At 58.7% G+C, this 14,097-nt stretch overlaps 2 protein-coding genes across 2 annotated transcripts in view; one reads left to right on the top strand and one right to left on the bottom strand.

Moving 5' to 3' along the window:
* The window catches only part of VOLCADRAFT_117472 (uncharacterized protein), a gene marked incomplete at both ends in the record, with an annotated part of 5,220 nt that extends 4,025 nt beyond the window's left edge, over positions 1-1,195 (top strand). The window contains 4 exons of the mRNA XM_002950137.1: positions 357-359; positions 622-732; positions 985-1,063; positions 1,158-1,195. Of these exons, the coding sequence (XP_002950183.1) occupies positions 357-359; positions 622-732; positions 985-1,063; positions 1,158-1,195 (231 nt within the window). The remainder of the gene's footprint in view (positions 1-356; positions 360-621; positions 733-984; positions 1,064-1,157) is intronic.
* Positions 1,196-9,398: 8,203 nt separating this feature from the next.
* Positions 9,399-13,277, bottom strand: VOLCADRAFT_74497 (uncharacterized protein). The gene is made up of 9 exons (XM_002950020.1): positions 13,111-13,277; positions 12,957-13,043; positions 12,829-12,858; positions 12,676-12,742; positions 12,457-12,602; positions 12,052-12,162; positions 11,097-11,174; positions 10,267-10,432; positions 9,399-9,968 (listed from the first exon to the last, which is right to left on the bottom strand). The coding sequence occupies exons 1-9, from the start codon at positions 13,168-13,170 to the stop codon at positions 9,844-9,846; spliced, it is 870 nt and encodes a 289-aa protein (XP_002950066.1). The 5' UTR covers positions 13,171-13,277; the 3' UTR covers positions 9,399-9,843.
* Between the last annotated feature and the right edge of the window lie 820 nt (positions 13,278-14,097).

The following is a 14,097-nucleotide window of genomic DNA, read 5'->3' as shown; positions in this document are numbered from 1 at the left end:
CCAATTCGAGAGCCGACACAGCGGCTGGTCCGAACGAGGGGGTTTTAGAGACAGGAGTCGAAGGGAGGGAGACTCTGCTCTCGGCCCGGGTTGCGCTAGGCTGGGAGGAAGCAGGGCAGCAGCGGCCGGGCGGTGGCCGCTGTGACCTCCGTGTAGTCCGGGGCTCGGGGTGCCGAGTGGAATATTGGCGGGGGGCCCGCCACCTTTCCCCCGACCCCACTTGACTGCTCAATCCGACGCGACCCGGCCTGAGCTGAGCTGAGCTGCCCGACCCGATTAGACCCGACTCAGTACGGCAGTGGGGGGCCCTATGTGTACTCCTCTCGACTTGTGTGCGGCTTCGCACGCCCCTGTAGGAGGTGGGAGGGACACTTCTAGACTTGTGAATTCCTTGTGCACGGACAAGTCGCGTCCAGGACGGATCTACTGATGCTCTGTCCGTCAACGTGCGCGCCCTCATTGCCATCGTCATCACCACCATCGTCATCACCACCATCGTCATCACCACCACCATCGTTATCATCATCACTGCCACCACAACAGCCTTACTCCGCCTCCGCCTCCCGCTCAATGTCTCTGTGTGCTCGGGATGCGGCCCCCCTCCCCCCCGGCCCCTCTTAGGTGGTGGAGTTCTGGGGCAGCACGCCGGGAGATGGCTGTGTGTATTACGTCATGAGACCGCCGTGGGTGGCACACGACAAGGTGGAGACGTTCTTCAAGCTGCATCCCGAGGTGAGCACGATAGAAGGGGAGGGGAACGGGGGGACAAAGCGCCCATCGCATGTGTGTATGTGTCTGGTATTCAATGGGTGGTGGGTATCGTACAAGCGTGTACGGCAGGCGGGGCGTGTGTGGCAGGCGGGGCGTTTAAGAAGGGCAATAGAATTCCTGCTCACCTTTTCCGACCCCTCCCTTTTCCCCCTTTTTTGCTTCTTGTATGTGATTTGCGTGTTTCCCTCGCTCGCTCGCTCGTGCCGCACACAGGAGCGCGATTTCCGGACGAGCTTCCCAGTGGTGGAGATTGAGGCGGAACGTAAGGCCCGCAAGAAGGCCATTGACGGCGGTCAGGACCCCGTTGAGGTGGACCAGCGGTTCAAGCAGCTGTCAGTCAAGTCACAACACACGGCGCCGCCCTCCGCCGCCCTCCCCCCCGCCAGATCCGCTCGGGCCCGATAGCCTGTACGACAACAGGCTGGTGAGGTTGGCAGGGCGTGGAGGCGGCAGTGGCTGCGGCAGAATGTTCACTTGTATGTAGTATGTATGTCTGTATGTGGAATGTATAAGACGCAGGTGTTTTTTTGAGCGCATTCGCAGCAGCGGGAATGTCCCAGGGGGGGGGGGAATTGGATCGGGCGAGTGTTTTGGTTTTAGGAAAGCAGGTGAGGCGAGCGGTGTGTGGCTGAATGGAGGCTGAGGGAGGGGAGGGGGGCTTGGCGGCGCGTGGACCGGCCACCGTTGGTGTAGTATCAACCGCGTAACGTAGCGGTTGGTTGGTTGGTAAGCTCCATTTATATCGCTGTTTCTCGTAAGCACAGTTGTGTGTGTGGGCTTTGTAATTTGAAAGTGCCTTTCAAGGTCAGGGCTTTTATAGCTGGTGTAGAGCAGCGCCGCGGCGAGCAGCTTGCATGGCAGCGGAGGGGGGTGCAGCTGGGAGAGCGGGTGATCCCGGTATTGATGGGTGAGCGCCGCGGAGCGGGAGGTTGGGGGCAAGCACAGTGGTGGGAGTGTTTGCAGTGCTTTTGCTTGGGAGGGGGGTTAGGGCGTTTGTTGGGGGTTATAGGGCAGGAGTCCTCGGGTGCTGAGGCGGTGTTAGGATGGCCGTAACTTTTGGAGTTTACGGAAAGTTCATATACATCCAGTAATTTTCTTTTCATGCGGCACAGCCGTCGAAGCCCAAGCCCAAGCTGCACGGCCGTACGGTACAGTTGTTCTAGTTGTTTCTGCACAGAACCGCTCGAACCTTCCAAGCTGACTCCCGGGATGGCGGGCGGCGTTAAGAGGGAGTCGCCAACGGTTGTCCGACTCAATCTGACTTCCCAGCGCCGAAACCAACCATCGTGGATTTTACTTCCCCTAACTCCCTCTGATATCACAGAGCCGGTCTCTGTGGTCCGAACCCCGCTGTTGTGAAAGCGCGTTAAAGCCACGCAGCCTCTTCCTGGCACATCACCGGATTAGCTTCGCCAGGTCGGCCAGGAGGCGCCAGGCGGGTCCTTCGCGTTCCTATTCCGGATTCTTCTCACCAGTCAGAGTCCCGTCTTGCCTTCAGCCAGCGCCTCTACTGAATATACTCGGCAGGCCTCATCGGTTCCCTAAGCGACTCGTAGGCGCAGTTGGCCATACGGTCATCGAAAAGCCATGGAAGTTCAACCAAACACCTTCAGTAACGAAAGACTTGTAAAAACGTGTGTAAAACACACACATGTCGGACATGTATATCTCGTGCACGTGTACGGACATAAGGGGAAGTGCACGACTCGCACGTTGATCGCCGGACGTGGTGGGGGTTATGCCCTACCTGTGCGACGTATCATTAAAACTACTTTCGCACGTGTCGTGTCGCAAGTGCACCGACAGGAAGGGCAATCGCGGCAGCCCGATGGGTCAAAACGTCAAGCAAGTTGCAAGTTGCAAACGGTGGTGAGCGACGAGAGACGCCTTGCTAGCATTGCAACCTCCCACACGCACACACACCTTCACGCACGCACCGTCACACACACGCACGCAGCCCCACCGCTTCCAAGTGTTCGCGCTCTTCCCCTCTTCCCTTTCCGCGTTTTCCCCCTCCCTTGGTCCCGGTCGGTACTTCCGCGGCCTTTACCGCAGCGGGCCGCACCAGGCCCCCCTCCATCTCCTGCTACGTACGTCCGTTCTCATGTGCCAAGCGTGCCTGGAAGCCCCGACACGAAGCGCTGGCAATGGCCACCGACCCGACTGTATTTTGGCTGCGCTCCGTATTGTAGCAGCAGTAGCAGCAGCAGTAGTCGCAGCAGCAGAGGAAAGAACGTCGTCAGGTTGGAGACAGCTGCTGGCCACTGGTAAGGTGGTGGGAGTTGCAGCCGTGTGGCTGCAGTCCCGTACCCACCCACCCACCCGCACACCCACGGATTTCTCTCCTATCTTCAGTAACCCAGTTCCATGCGACAATGCGAGAGGCGGGCGGGGCCCCACCTCGCGCCTCGTTCGGAACCGTCACTCGCCACCCGGCGGCCCATTAGGCGGCAGCAACGGCGCCGTCAGATCGCCGCCGCCCTGTCCGCCGGCCGCACCGCGCTTACAGTAGTAGCCCTCCCCCCTTCCCTCGGAGGCCTCACGTCCCTCCAACGCCACCACAACCGCCACCGCCAACCCCGGCTCGCATTCGGGCCCCGCACGCCCCGTCCGCCGCACACTACTCCCACCACCTCCCCTCCTCCTCCTCCTCCTCGCCCCTTCTCCCCTTCGCCACGCCTGGGCCGCATCTCCTTCTTCCTTCTCCTCTTCCTCCTCCTGTCGTTGCCACTCATCCACCCACCTAGCTCCAAACAGCGCAGCCACCACCATCGCCAGCTGCACAATTGACATGGCTAGCGCGACAGCCATTAGGGCGCCGTACCCTAACTGCGTATGCTCGGCCAGCCAGGGTACGGCGGCGGGGCACAACGTCGAGGCCAGCCCGGCGACGGAACTTAGGATGCCGTTGGTGAAACCGTCTAGCTGCAGGTGGTCCCCCGTGAGACTGACTGTGTTGGCGAAACCCGTGGACACCCCCACACCCACGAGGCAGACGGCGGTGTAGAGGGCCCACAGCGGCAGGCAGGCGGCGAAGGCGGCGGCGCCTCCGCCGGCAGCAGCGGCGGCGGCCGCCGGAGCAGAAGCAGGTGGGAACAGGCCGGGGACCTGTTGCGGGGTGGTCGCGGGACGGCGTCGCGATCCGGGGGACAAGACAGATGGCACACATGTGGTGAGGGGAGAGGATCTGCAGGTTGCGCCTTTCTCACTTTCTGGCGAGCGGGGATTTGCTTGGAACAACAACAACAACAACAATTACACACACACACACATCCTCGAACGCATCCACATAAGTCCACCGCACCTTCGGCAGCCCCAGCACCGCCATGCCCGCCCCAGCCACCGCAAAGGGACTCGTCACCAGCAGCACACGGGAGGCGTGCAGGAACGGCGCCGCCGCCACCGCCGCCATGCGGGTACCCGTGAAGGCCGCCCAGTACGCTGCAGTCACGGCGTGTGCCGCCGCCTCATCCAAACCCACAGCCCGCTGGCAGTAGGTGGTCACCCAGGCGCCGAAGGAGGCCTTGGCGGGGTTTGGTGGGGAGGAGGAGGTGGGGAGGGGCTGTGAACAAGAGAGACAGAGAGAAGGGTTCATGTGTCTCTGTGTGTTGTGTGTGAGAGCGAGGTATTTTAGTTTCACCACCACCGGCTGAAGGAGATCACGAGCTGAAGATGTGGCGGACATGGTTTGAGGTTGGACGGCTGGACGGCTGGACGGCTGGCGCCACAGAACGTGTTTTGAGGTTGCCACGGAGAGGGGGAGTCTGGCTGCCCTGGTGTCAACAGGCGTCGCCCTTCGCAGGTGATCGGAAAGTTGATGTGGATGGCGTCCATTATATACAATCCTAAGTCTATGGCTCCATGAGAGAGGCAGCGAGGGTCCCCCCGCCCACTGGTTTGGTACCGGCGGATTGGTGATGATGGCGGCGTATTAGGTTGGTACGGTTGGGCGCTGCAGCGATCGGCTCCGGATGCCCCTTACGACCACTCTCTCTCTCGCGCGCGTGTGTGTGTTGCTCGTGCGCATACTCGTTGTTTATGGCAATGTTCTTCAGGTACCTAAACTTATATATGTGTGCATGGGTACGTGTCTGTGTTCGTGTGTGTGTGTACGCGCTTCGAACGGCTCGATCATCGTATCACGCCTGGCAGTACGCTACGCTTTATGGCGCCAGCTGACCGACGTTTGAAGAGGGCCCCTCACCTCACCTGGGTGGAGATGTTGGCGAACAGCAGGACTACCACGGGAAGCAACACCGGCCAGCCCATTCGCAACTCGTGAAGGTACCGACGGAACAGGGCCGCCGTCGGCGACATCTGCGGCGGCGGCGGCGGCGGCGCCGTCAGGGCTGGCGCCGCGCCCCCAACACTCCCGACCTGTCTGCCAATCCCCTGCTCCCCATCGCCCTCCCCCACCGCGACCCGTGGGCCGCGGCACAAGCTCGCTGGCGCCGCCGGCACCACCGCCGCCACATCCTCTTCTTTCCGCAGCCGCCGCAGCCGCTGCTGACTGGAGTTGTGCTGCTGCCGTTGAAGCTGTGCGATTTGTGCCGCCGCAGCGGATAGCATTTCCGAGGCCGCACCGAGTGGCATTGGGGCACTGGGGTTGCCGGGGGCCGTCGCGACACCGGGGAATTGGGTCATCTCGCCCTGTGTACGATAGTTCTGGTCCAGAAATCCGGAGCCTGTCTCGTCCCATGTGGACGGAGATGTGGACAGTGCACTTCCAAACCCGCAATCGGTACCGCTGGCGGAACCGCCGCCGCCACCACCGCCACCGCCGCCGCCACCGTTGCACATCAATATCAACGGCAAAGGCAGCTTTGCGGACGTCGCAATCAGCGGACCGAGCACAACGGCTGGGTTGCCTTCGGCGCCAGCTGAGAGCGCCGTCGTTGTCGGCGGCGGTGACGGCGGCAGCGGCGCCTTGGGACTGGCGGCCGCGCTGGCGGCGGCATCGTTCGGACTGGTCGTACTGGAGGTACCCCAAGCAGCATCGCTCTCCGTCACTTCCACCGTCACCGCCGACGGCGCCGCAGCCGCGGGTCCCACCTCCGCCGCTGCCCCAGCAGCGCCGTCGGAGCCGCTACCCTCCGAGGCAATAAGTCGTTGGCTGGCCGCTGATGCGGCCGGCGAGTCAAGCCCGCTGTACGACACGCGCGACAGGTACGACAAGGGCACAAGCCAGGGCGTGGTCCAGATGCAGACGTCAGTGCAGGGCAAAGGCGGTCAGGCCAGGTGGCCTTGCAGGGGTATCTCGGAAGTGCCGCGGTTTTCCCACCTTCATGGAGATGAGGAGCCCAACCTTTGGCATGTTGCCTTTTAGCTACAATATTAAGGACATGCGGCAAATGGCCTCGTGGCCCTCCGGAATCCATAATACAATTAGTTATTTCTTTAGCAACAAATCCCCAACTAGGGATAACACGAAGATTTTCGTGTCGCGCGAGGGCGTGCTAGACCAAATGCATCTCCCAAGCTGCCAGCTATGTGCCGCAGCCCTGGTCAAACAGCCTCCCAGCACATATCCCAACGAAGCCTCAAGCCCAAAGCCAAAGTCCTCCGTTGTCGTGCACTGTTCCATAATCTTAAGCTGGAAGCAAACAACAGTTCGCTGCCATTAGTATTAGTGGTACAAATAGTGGTCGTAGTGACAGTAGTAGTGGTAGAACGACAGCTCTGGTGAACCAAGAAAAGCCTTCTCACCGCTGACAAACCCGGCAGGGCCCCCTTCTGTCGGCCCCCTCCATCCCCCAAAAGGGCCCGGGAAATATCGGGATATACATACCCCAGGTCCAATACCGACGCGAAGGAGGGGGAGCTGAGGAAAGCCGTGGAGCCGCTGCCGCCGCTGCCAAACTCCATTGCTACCGCTACTGCTACTGCCACTCCCCGCTGCTGGCTCTTCGTCCGCGGAGCGGGAACGGGGCCGGGAATGTGGGAAGAATACTCGCAGCTGCCGTTGCCATTACCGTACTCATCACTGCCACCCACAGCAGCGCCCTCGTCTGGTGCTTCCCGATGGTGGTGGTGGTGGTGGTGGTGGTGGTCGGGTCGTGCCGGGCTGGGCAGGATTGCGGCCCAGATGCAGCAGGCGGCGGCACCTGCAGGCCGGGTGGCGGTGGTGAGGGTGGTGAGGCGGGGATGTTGGGGGGTGTGGGGGCCCCTTTGGGGAGGGTGGGGTCATCTTGTTGGATAAGCTCAACAAGAGCGCCCGTGATAGATAGGGACTGCAGTTTTGGCCCTGGGCACTTACCCCATCTGTGGGAGACAGCAGCAAGCACGGGACTGGGGAGAGACAGGGCACGGGAGGAGATGTGAAGCTCAGGTCACAAGACCTCGCCCCATCCTCACACCCACCTCCACACCCCCACCCACCCGCGCCCTCCTCACAGCCACGTAAGTCACCGCACCTGCAGCCACAAGGTAGTACGCCAGCGCCGCGGGTCCTCCGCGCAGTGAGAAGGGCGCACTCCGCGCCGCTCCCTCTCCCACTCCACCTCCCGGCTCGGCCCCACCCCCGCCTCCTTCACCCCCTCCCCCTCCCCCGGCCCTGCTGGCCAGGTCCGCCAGCACAGGCGCCAGGAAGCAACCCACTCCGAACAGCGCGGAGGCCAGGTTGAGCCAGGCGCCCTGGGAGGCGGGGTAGCGCCACAGGATGAGCGCATTGGCACCTGGCAGGTGCGGGAGAGGGTTGGGGGGGAAAGACGAACCACGAACGAGTGAAGATGCTGCCAAGGAAAGAGTGTACAAGAAGGAGAACTGACCAAAAGGCGTTCTTGAAGGCGGCGACCTCGGGATGATGTAGTGACGGTTTGGGGGGAAGGGAGAAGGGAAAGCATTGAAGGTTTCGCCAAACCCAGGCGATACGTACATACATACATACGTACATACACATATCCACACATATATACGAAGGGGAATCGTGATTTTCGGGACTTAGAGGCGCGCATGGTGGCTGCCCTCGCCGCAGCTTCAAGAAGGTGGGGGGTAGAAGGGGTCGCCTCTTCGTAAGATGGCTTAGGTCTGGGGGAAAATGGGTTGTCAGTCGGCCTAGCATGGCATGCGATGGAAAGTTGTGTGTTGGTAGGAGGGATGTGGGGGAAAGACGAACCACACGCGATTGAAGTGTGGGGGGAGTGGGCCGCGGTGCCGACGGGCCCTCGACCCCGCCTCACCTGTGGTAATGGCGTTGAAGGTCAGGGCCGCGGCGCAGTAGGTGGCCGCAAGGACCACAAGGTGGGCGCAGTGCGGCAGCAGGAGGAAGGCGGCGGCCTGAACAAGGTGAAGTGGGTTTTTGGCGCGCGGGGACACGCGGCGTTGGAGATGTGTGTGTGGGTGTGTGTGTGTAGGGGTGTAGGGGTGTAGGGGTGTTTCCCCCCGCGCAGGAAGTGGATGGGAAGATGCGTGATATGGGTCTAAGTCTGGTGGGGGCTGGCAAGGGGGGGAGGAGATGGAGGAGGAGAGAGAGCTGTGAGGATTATATAGGTACGGCCCCGACATCCCGCCAGAGGGTCATCAGGCTTAGGGCTGCACGGCTGCTGCGGCCTACAAGCTGCAGCGCCGAAACTACAAACGTGCAATTGCTTTCTTTGAGGGTTTCAGGTCAAATATATGGAGGATCGTTTCGTAGCCATGGGGTTCTGGTTGAAAACCCTAAGCCGCATACCTGAAGGGCTAAAGCACCGGTCAAGACTGCGTGCCCCGGCAGTCTATCCAGGAGCCAGCCGGAAGGGAGACCGCCAACTAGGAGACCGATCCCGCCAAGGCCCACAACTGTTTGAAGATGAATTGGGTATTTCGATTGGAAATGAAGGTCGGCGTACGGGAGGTTGGAGGTTATGCGCTGTTGTAACGGTACCGGTTGACGAGTCGCATGCGAGGTGCGATTTTCACACGGTAATTTAAAATACCAGATAAGCAATAATAACAGATGCGGTCGAAGCATTGGAAGGATTCCAAGGCTTGCAACGTGCTCCTGGAACCGTTTGACCAGGGGGGAACTGCAGCCGTCGCAATTGACGCGATGCATAGACGTACCTCCCCCAAGCGCAGCCTCAGTGACTCCCACTTGCGCCGCTAAGCTGTCAGCTGTGGGGCCAACAATGTTTAACTCTATGCCTAAAACTAACGAAGCGATGCAGTAAAGGATGCCATGTGAGAAGTCCGGAAGACGAAAATGTGTGAGCTCAGGCATTTGCAAATGCTGTAGACCTCTCGAATAATAATGGAATAGCAATCCCCTTTGGAGGACAACGCAAGGGGCAGCGCGTCTCTTGGCTAACTCAATAATCGAGTAATAGCAACAGCCCAAGCACAAGAGATATCAGTTAACCATATGAAAGCATCAGTAGCATCAATAGAATTTCATGTTGACGGCGCCGCTTGTCGGCGGCTGCAGAATTGGCTGGTCAGGAAGCTTGTTGGTTGCATCGGAAGTTTGGAATTTGGTAATCCTTTCCTACGGAAGTGCAGATGCCCTAAACTTAGGATTCATCTCCCCAAAAGTGAAGGACTCCCGTGCAATCCGTGCATGTGATAAATGCGAGTAGGCCATGCGGGCCGGATGCAATGGGGATCCACCTGATTCATGGCTGGACGAGCATTTAGGTATAACAATCGTTTTTAGACAACCTTACAGCCTTACAAGGGTAATATATACAATCATTTAAAGAAAACAAGTCCATTGGCAAAGCACGCACGCTCCGACACTTTTAACCTAGTGTTAACAATGCACAACGACGACCGAAGCCTACTGATGAGAACCCCATTTCTCAAGCTTAGGGAGCGCATGTCTCTGTATCAGGTTCCCAAGTTGTTAAGCCAAAGAGCTAAATGACGACATCGCACACCTTCCGGGAGCGCACCTTTCCCCATGCGCCAATAAGCCCCGCACAGCGAGCCCAAGATAAGGCATCGCCGGCGCCACAGCAACAACCGATTCAAGTCAAAGGAAAGCAGTCGCCAGCCTTAAACCGCAGAACGTACAGCACAGGGGCATCAGCGCGCAATAACCCCACGCCGCAGTACCTGTCCTCCCTCAAAACTAATCGAGCACCGCCAGCAACCCTCCTACTTCGCGAACGCCTTCTCAGCGATGCCCACAAGGCGGTCAGGGTCCAGCAGCTTGTGCTGCAGATGGTCGTGCATCTCGTAGCTCCAGTACCACTGGCGACCGATAATTTTGACAGTCAGACCTGGCGGGACGCAACCGACAAGCAGCCAAGATCGGCATGTTCGACGTGAACGTACCATGCACGACACGCGAAAAAAAGCACATGAAACACGGCCCAAGCCCAAACATTATGCACGACACGCGCCCAATTCCTAATATATAAACCGCCCCCGCCCCAGCACCCTACATAGTAAATCTCAAGAGGCCAACAGGCCAATGGCCTCTGCAAATGCCTGGTGAGCATCTCCCCGATATGGTCCCGCCTCAGTACAATCTCCGTCCACCCCCCCCAGGCACCCAGACAATACCCATCCACCCACCTGGCCTCTCAGTGTGCTGGTCAAGCGAGTAGATGAGCGTAAGCGAAGGGATGGCGATGAGAACCACAATAAGAGTAGGGATGACAGTCCAAATCACCTCGATGGCGGTGTGGTGAGTCAGCTTCTCAGGCCGCAGCACCCGCGTGTAGTGGAACTTGGTCACAATCTACGCAGCATCGTATTGGCAATCGACAGGCTCCATCTGAGCGGCATTGAGGATGTGTGGTGCACGTCTCAAGTGGCCACTCGACCCCAGCGAGTCCGGGCATCAAGTTATGTAGTCCCCAAGTGTCGGCCCCCATGTACTGTCCATAACTGCACAAAGGCATCACGCTTCGCAACACCAGGGCCCCAGCCCCATACCATCCCCCTATCCGCACAGCTGCACATCCACATGAAGACCCAGAGGTGTCAAGATCTACCACGCGCCCTTCGCAGCTGCTGCTACAGACCCAGAGGACGCGAGCGCCCCTCAACTGGAATACCACCAACGCCGTTAAGTAAGGCCCTAAGCAATATGGGTGCCACCCACGGGGATCATAACCCACATGCCATAACAACACGGGGAAAGGCAGACGATGGTGAGGAACAGCCCCTACGCAAAATGGGCCTAAGAACAGCGTGACAGCGGGGTCAGCGCGCAGGCCTCTGCCTTTGCCTTGGACATCCTGAGCGGGGGCCCCAGCGCCCCAAGTGCGCTGCTGAGCGGTATATCCTTTTTCCACCGAGCCCTGTGGAATGCCCAGGGCTCCAATCCCGCAACCCCACTGTTTCACATACGACACACGCGCTTTGCCGACCGAGTTCTACCCCCATATCCTCATCCCCACCTGGAACATCATGTAGAAGACCAGGGTGATGGTGGTGATGAGAAAGAAAGTGATGTCGTGGTGCAAATCCACCATGGCCTGTGGGGATGGGTAGTGTGGAATAACCGGAATTAATCCAAATGCGATGGAACAGTAAAGCAAAGGCAAGATACCAGGGATTGTGGGACGGGGATGGAAACAATCACTGGCGAAAATCACAGAACAAAAGAGGACATCTGGGGAGAGATGGCTCAGGCAGGAGTCCTTGCTTCAGGACATGCAGCAGTTTCCGTTATCCATTCCAACTCGCCCCCAAGCATGCTACTGCAGAGTTGCATAGATAATATAAAAACGCGCCAGGAAGCGGCACGGTGGCAGCTTCCCTGAAGGCGGCATGTGATCTCGTAAACCCGACCAGGCCGCATCAACGTGCCTGGCGCTACCGGTACAAACCGCCAACTAGCTGCCTCTCCGTCCACCCCTAACATTCACACTGCTCCAATCTCCATCGCGCCCAACTGTGGCTAGGGTGTAATGATGTTTGGGTAAATCCACCGGCAGGACCACACCGCAACCGCCATGTAACTTGATGATGCCGCGGCGCCCATACAGTGCTGAACCCAACTCCGGTCAGTGGTTTCCCCTTGCCTGGTGACCAGCATACCATGTCGGCAAGGCCCTGCTGCGCGGTACTTTTGGCGTAATCCTTCATAAAGGTGCTATTGCACATGCAGCAATGATGCCACCTCTTCCCGCACTCTACCCGCTTAGCCTCATAGCCTCCTCGGCCCGAGAGCGCAAGCACACACGGCGTACCACCCATAGCTCCAGATATAGCACCAGAAGTAATACCTGTGGCTGCTGAATTAGAACTAACCCGTTGTGGACGTTCCACGCCCTGCCTGAATGCCATGGTAGCATTACTAAGAGCTTCAAGCTGCAGGGCCCTTGCCCGAATTTACAGCCGATGCCCCACCTGGGCCGTGCTGGTGGCGGTGTCCTGGAAGCCCAGCTGCCAGTAGTCGGGGGAGTCCGCGGCCGCGGTGGTGGCCGTCAAGCCCATAGCTGCCACCATGGCCGCCGCAAGCTGTGTTCGACGGAAGGGAAAAAACGTTGGGCACAGGACGCAGGAACAACGGCTCCTGGCAGGAATACTTACAGCAATGTGTACGGTTATGTGCACCTTTCGCAATAGCTTGTGCTAAGAAAATCACACACAGCATGACCGGAACCTGTCGTTGCTCTGTTCCCATCACACCACCCACCCACCCACATTACCCCACACTACACACATAGGGGAAGCAAAGCGTACGGCAACTTTTTGAAGCGACTTCCCCCGTCAGGCTGAGAACGCCCGATCCATTATTCCCACGATGCGCACCTTCAGCAATTTCTTCAGGGCAGTATACTTATCAGTTGGCTGCTGTGCCGCTGCCGCTGGCGCCGCGGTCGAGGCTGCCGATGCAGGGCTACTAGTGGCGAGGCCGCGCACGCTAAACGGCTTGCTTGGTTTTAGGGAAATGCCGCCTGCAACACAATCCAGCTCCAGGGTTGCAGGATGCTGTAGTGACAAGCTCCCTACTCATGAACCCCGACTTACTTCCAATCAGGCCCTTCCGCTTAGCGGCCAGAGCAGCCGCAGCCTCACTGGAGTACTGAGGAATGGTCTGCACACATGGCAGTTTATGGCTAATAAAAGTTTTCACCCCTTGCGGGCCAAAGAATACCCATCGACAAACATCCAGCCCCATACCTGCGCAACACCCTCAGAAACTGCAACCTGCTGCAGGCATAAAGAAGCACATCGGCACCCACAAGTAGCACCGTTAGCGAAACAGTGACCATCAGTACGCCGGAACCGTTTGTCGCCCAAGGAAATACCTGAGCCGCTGCACCCTCCGCCTTTGACGAGAAGAGCATCGCGTTCCATAGCAGCTTGCTGCTGCCAGCACCTTGGTTGTTGCAGCTCTGCACAACGACGTGGGGAGTCAAGCCCTCCGTCCCGAAACTAGGGCAAAATCAACTCATTCCGCACCTGTACCAGGCCGCTGCCACAGAGCAAGCGGTTGGCCGCGAGGCCGGACTGACGCAGCATCCTTTTGCCGAAACTTAGCGTAGGAATGTACCGTCCAGGACACAACTCCTCAAGCTGCACAGTAACCTCAAACCAGAAAGATACCGCCCCAACTACACCTATTCAGTGCACGGCAAGTTAAGGGAGAGTTGCAGACAGAGTAAGTAATTTGTACGTTAAGGTCCAGGGTGGCTGATACTGTTGTCAACCCTGCAGTGCGCATCCAGTTTTAACACTTTATGTACATGCTTTATCTTGGGGTACAGGTTATAGTGCTTGTCGCGATTCCTGCCATCGATGCGTGACAAGTAATGTTTCTTCCACGGTCCGATGTACCACGATCGACGAGAACCCGAATGCAAGGCAGCGCTTCATGTTAACCTTTGTGGTAGAGTCACCCTATCTTACTGAAACCTCTGTGTGCTCACCCTGCCCGAGGGGTATTATACACGCGTGTTTCCAGCCCCGTACTCCTTTCCCCGCGCGCGCTGCGCACCCCTCGCCAAGGAGCACACTCTCTACCTAGACTGGTCTTCTCGTGTGCTGTGATGTGACGGGTCCATAGGCCAAGTGCCGCACACATGCAGTAATAGGTCACTACCGTAGGGCCTTGGTAGCGCGCGCAGCTTGCACTCCCGCCTACAACTCTTGCTGGTTTAAGTCACCAGGCGCCGTGAAAGCTCATAATGTCAAACAAGATCCTGGATGTCAGGTTTCCATCCCACCCTTTCGCCAAGTTATCTCTCGTCAAACTGTTTTCACCCACGCATTGTGGTTCTTGAGAGGGCCAATCCTCTGCTTTAGCCCACCCCTCTTCCAGGTTCCCCCCAGTGGTTTGTACGCGCACGTTGCCTGTCTTTCTGAAGCGCATACACAACATACGTCTTCCTCAACGCAGAATTGCAAGGTCATACGCATCATCGGCAGGGCCGCATTCAAAGAAGGACA

The sequence above is a fragment of the Volvox carteri genome (genome assembly GCF_000143455.1).
Source record: "Volvox carteri f. nagariensis unplaced genomic scaffold VOLCAscaffold_17, whole genome shotgun sequence".
Taxonomy (NCBI): Eukaryota; Viridiplantae; Chlorophyta; class Chlorophyceae; order Chlamydomonadales; family Volvocaceae; genus Volvox; species Volvox carteri.
The sequence above is the reverse complement of the archived record's forward strand: the minus strand, read 5'-3'. Positions and strand labels throughout refer to the sequence as shown.

Excerpts from the sequence above, each read along its gene's own strand:
- VOLCADRAFT_74497 (XM_002950020.1), bottom strand. The coding sequence starts at position 13,170 with ATGCTGCGTCAGTCCGGCCTCGCGGCCAACCGCTTGCTCTGTGGCAGC. Across the intron at positions 12,603-12,675 it reads GCGGAAGGGCCTGATTGGAA|GCGGCATTTCCCTAAAACCA; the intron begins GTAAGTCGGGGT and ends ATTGTGTTGCAG. Across the intron at positions 10,433-11,096 it reads TCTTCTACATGATGTTCCAG|ATTGTGACCAAGTTCCACTA; the intron begins GTGGGGATGAGG and ends GATGCTGCGTAG.